The 4639-nt window shown below is 41.7% G+C and overlaps 1 protein-coding gene across 1 annotated transcript; it reads left to right on the forward strand.

Moving 5' to 3' along the window:
- Positions 1 to 288: 288 nt before the first annotated feature.
- Positions 289 to 2226, forward strand: LOC138674430 (general transcription factor II-I repeat domain-containing protein 2-like). Its single transcript, XM_069762492.1, has one exon. The coding sequence runs from the start codon at positions 289 to 291 to the stop codon at positions 2224 to 2226; it is 1938 nt and encodes a 645-aa protein (XP_069618593.1).
- Positions 2227 to 4639: the final 2413 nt, after the last annotated feature.

A 4639-nucleotide genomic window follows, 5' to 3' on the forward strand; every position in this document is an offset into this window, starting at 1 on the left:
GGATAGACCACTGTGCGGGCTGTGCTGTATAGACCACTGTGCGGGCTGTACCGCTGTGCGGCCTGTGCTGTATAGACCACTGTGCGGGCTGTGCTGTATAGACCACTGTGCACCCGACTAACCCGTGACGAAAAGAAGACAGCTCTTCTAGAGGTCTACTAAAGTTCTATAGCACAAGGACCAAAAGAAACCTGGAGTTGGCCCTGCTTGCAGACAAATCCACAAATTAAAGAAATAATGACTCAGAGCCTTCTTTTCACCCCACAGTACTGCCCTTTATTGAAGAAGATGGCTAAAAGAAAGAAGGATGAGGAGTATCGTACTTTTCAGCAGGAGTGGACAGACGAATTTGCCTTTGTGGAGAGAGCAGGTTCACCAGTTTGTCTTATATGCAATGATAAAATTGCATCCATGAAGCGGTCAAATATAAAGCGCCACTTTGACACACGCCATGCTTCATTTGCATCGAAATATCCTGCAGGGGACAGCAGGAAGAAAGCCTGTCAAGAGCTGCTGTGCAAAGTGCAAGCTAGTCAGCAGCAACTTCGAGTTTGGACCCAACAAGGTGACTTAAATTCGGCTAGCTTTGTTGGTGCTTTGGCAATTGTCAGAAACGGAAAACCATTCACAGATGGGGAGTATGCCAAAACATTTATGCTTGATGTTGCCAATGAACTTTTTGATGATTTTCCGGATAAAGCCAAGATTATCAAACGGATAAAAGACATGCATCTGTCAGCAAGAACAGTTCATGACCGTGCCATCATGATGGCAAATCAGATTGAGGCATCCCAAGTGAAGGACATAAATACAGCTCTGTTCTTTTCTCTTGCTTTGGATGAATCAACTGACGTAAGCCATATATCTCAGTTCAGCATCATTGCAAGGTATGCTGTCGGTGACACGTTACATGAGGAAAGTCTTGCTGTTTTGCCTCTGAAAGGGACAACAAGAGGGGATGATTTGTTCAAGTCATTCACTGAGTTCACTAAAGAAAAAAATCTACCAATGCATAAACTTATTTCAGTGTGTACTGATGGTGCTCCAAGCATGGTAGGAAAAAACAAAGGATTTGTAGCGCTTCTTCGTGAACATGAAAAAAGACCTATCCTTAGTTTTCACTGCATCCTACATCAGGAGGCACTTTGTGCTCAGATGTTTGGTGAGCAGCTTGGTGAGGTGATGTCACTTGTCATTCAGGTGGTCAACTTTATTGTTGCCCGTGCTTTAATTGATCGCCAGTTTAAAACACTCCTGGATGAAGTTGGGAATAATTATCCTGGTCTGCTTCTGCACAGCAACGTGCGCTGGCTGTCAAGAGGGAAGGTGCTCAGCCGTTTCGCAGCTTGTCTGAGTGAAATACGAACTGTTCTTGAAATGAAAAACGTTGACCATCCTGAGTTGTCCAACACTGAGTGGCTCCTGAAGTTCTTCTATCTTGTAGATATGACTGAACATCTGAACCAGCTCAATGTGAAAATGCAAGGCGTTGGTAATACAGTTTTATCGCTTCAACAAGCTGTGTTTGCATTTGAAAATAAGCTGGAACTGTTTATCGCAGACATTGAAACAGGTCGTTTAATACACTTTGAAAAACTGGGAGAGTTTAAAGATGCATGCACAGCAAATGACCCTGCACAACATCTTGATATTCAGCAGCTAGCAGGCTTTACATCCAATCTCCTGCAATCATTCAAAGCGCGCTTTGGAGAATTTCGTGAGCACACTCGTCTTTTTAAGTTCATCACTCATCCACATGAGTGTGCACTGGACAGCACTGACCTGAGTTATATCCCTGGTGTCTCCATCAGAGATTTTGAGCTACAAGCTGCTGACCTGAAGGCTTCAGACATGTGGGTGAATAAGTTTAAATCACTTAATGAAGATTTGGAAAAACTTGCACGACAGCAAGCAGAGTTGGCAAGCAAACACAAGTGGAGAGAAATGAAACAACTCCAACATGCAGACCAGCTGATTGTCAAAACTTGGAATGCACTTCCTGTCACATACCAAACACTGCAGCGTGTGGGTATTGCTGTACTGACAATGTTTGGCTCTACCTATGCATGCGAGCAGTCTTTCTCACATCTAAAGCACATCAAGACTAACATACGTTCACGTTTAACGGATGGAAGTCTCAACGCCTGCATGAAGCTAAACCTCACCACGTATGAACCAGATTACAAAGCCATCAGCAAATCCATGCAGCACCAGAAGTCACATTAATGGTAGGAAGTATTCTATTCATCGTTGGTTAGCAACAGCATTAAAACGTTATTATGTTATAAAAAAAAGAGTTCGGAGATTTGTTGTTCTTTAAAATTAAATACAAGTCAATGTGTGCACTTTATGTACAGTGAGACTATTTAATAAAGTTCAATTATTTATTACGCTGGGTGTGCCTGCTTGTATGTACCACTTTAAGTAGTAAATGCTTTAGTTCCCTATGGGTCTGAGCCTCTCTTTTTTGTTCATTTTCTGTAAGACCAACACTTTTAAAAGGGCCACTGACAGATACAATTGCTCCAGCGGTCACTTAGTACACAAAGGAGTGTTCCTCACTGCTGCACTAAGCCACCGCTGGACCTAAACAATAATTCGCTGTAAAATAATAAAATAGACAATTGACATAACTGACAATGCGTTGTGTGACATGTCCAACATTCCAGCTTCTTTCTTCTGCGAATGCCTCAAAGCTGGCATTCTCTCAACATCAGGTGGGAAGAATGCCAGCTTCCAGTCATGCGCAGGAAAAAGAAGAAGCCAGACTGCTGGACTGATGTCATGCATCGCAAGCTCACAATGTAAGTTATTTATTTAATTTTTTACTGCTAATTACCATTGTTTCAGTCCAGTTGTGGCTTTATACAGCAGGGAGGAGCATTCCTTGCTGTACTAAGTGAACATTGGAGCGATTGATCTGTCAATGGCCCTTTAAACATATTGTACGGCTCTCGCGGAATTATATTTCAAAATATGTGGCGTTTAAGGCTCTCTTAGCCAAAAAGGTTCCTGACCCCTGCTCTAAACGCACAAAAAAGGTTGATAAGTCTGTTGCCATTAGTACGTTACAGTCTAAGTTCATTCTATCTGTGACTCTGATTTGCTCATTATCATCCATTTCCGTTGATGCCTATGTAGATTCAGGCGCTGCCCTGAGTCTTATGGATTGGTCATTTGCCAAGCGATCTGGGTTTAGTCTTGAGCCTCTGGAAGTCCCTATTCCTTTGAAGGGAATTGACTCTACACCTTTAGCTATGAATAAACCTCAGTACTGGACACAAGTGACCATGCGTATGACTCCCGTTCATCAGGAGGTGATTCGCTTCCTGGTATTGTATAATTTACATGATGTTCTAGTACTTGATCTGCCATGGTTACAAACTCATAATCCAGTCCTTGACTGGAAAACAATGTCTGTGTTAAGCTGGGGATGTCAGGGGGTTCATGATGATGCACCTCCGATTTCTATCGCTTCATCTACTCCTTCTGAGATTCCTGTATTTTTGTCGGATTATCGGGATGTTTTTGAGGAGCCTAAGCTCAGTTCGCTTCCTCCTCACAGGGATTGCGATTGTGCTATAGATTTAATTCCTGGTAGTAAATTTCCTAAAGGTCGTTTGTTCAATCTGTCAGTGCCAGAGCATACTGCTATGCGGGATTATGTTAAGGAGTCCTTGGAAAAGGGACATATCCGTCCATCTTCGTCCCCTTTGGGAGCAGGTTTTTTTTTCGTGGCCAAGAAAGATGGGTCCTTGAGGCCTTGTATAGATTATCATCTTTTGAATAAGATTACCGTAAAATATCAGTATCCTTTGCCTTTGTTGACTGATTTGTTTGCTCGCATTAAGGGGGCTAAATGGTTCACTAAAACAGAAACGCAAAAATGAAAAAGGGCTGCGGCATGAAGGGGTTAAGGGTGCAACACTTTCGACCCTGACTGTATATATCTATATACAGAAACACATACAATATACATATATATTTTTATTATTATTTTTTTTTTTAATATTTATTTTTACAAAAATATTTTTTATTTTAAATGCATTGGAAAAATAATAATAATAATAATAATAATAATAATAATAATAATAATAATAATTTAGCAAAAATAAAAATACCTCCAACCCCCTGATAGCAATTTGTGAAGATGCCTTAATCGCCCCCATTATATAATTTCTGTCACTCCTGTCCCAAATAGTTGGAGATGTCACAATTTCCTAAAAGGGTTATTCCTAATCACCTAAGTAAAGGAGAGTGACGTACACGTCTATCATCATCAGCGCCATAGAGAATGAATGGAGGGGTACCACACATGGTTGGCTACTGCTTCATTCAGAGGGGGATTTCAGAGCCCCATTCTTGGGATCGGTGTGGGATCTCAGCCACCAGATCCCTACTGATCCACAAGTTACTGACCTTTAAACCTTTTACCTATCAAAATGAAGACTGTAGAGCTTCTTATCCTCTGCTGGAGCACCGTCTTCATTTGGATTACTGCTCGGTGTACCAGGACTGCTCCAGCCGTGCACACCGGTGGATGTGAGATGGCAAATATCTACTGTCTGTAGCTCAAGAAGAGACAGAGGGAGTGTAGTAAAATTTGACTGCAAGGCTCAGACTACATTGGTTTTGTTTG

This window comes from Ranitomeya imitator, chromosome 1, assembly GCF_032444005.1.
Source record: "Ranitomeya imitator isolate aRanImi1 chromosome 1, aRanImi1.pri, whole genome shotgun sequence".
Classification (NCBI taxonomy): Eukaryota; Metazoa; Chordata; class Amphibia; order Anura; family Dendrobatidae; genus Ranitomeya; species Ranitomeya imitator.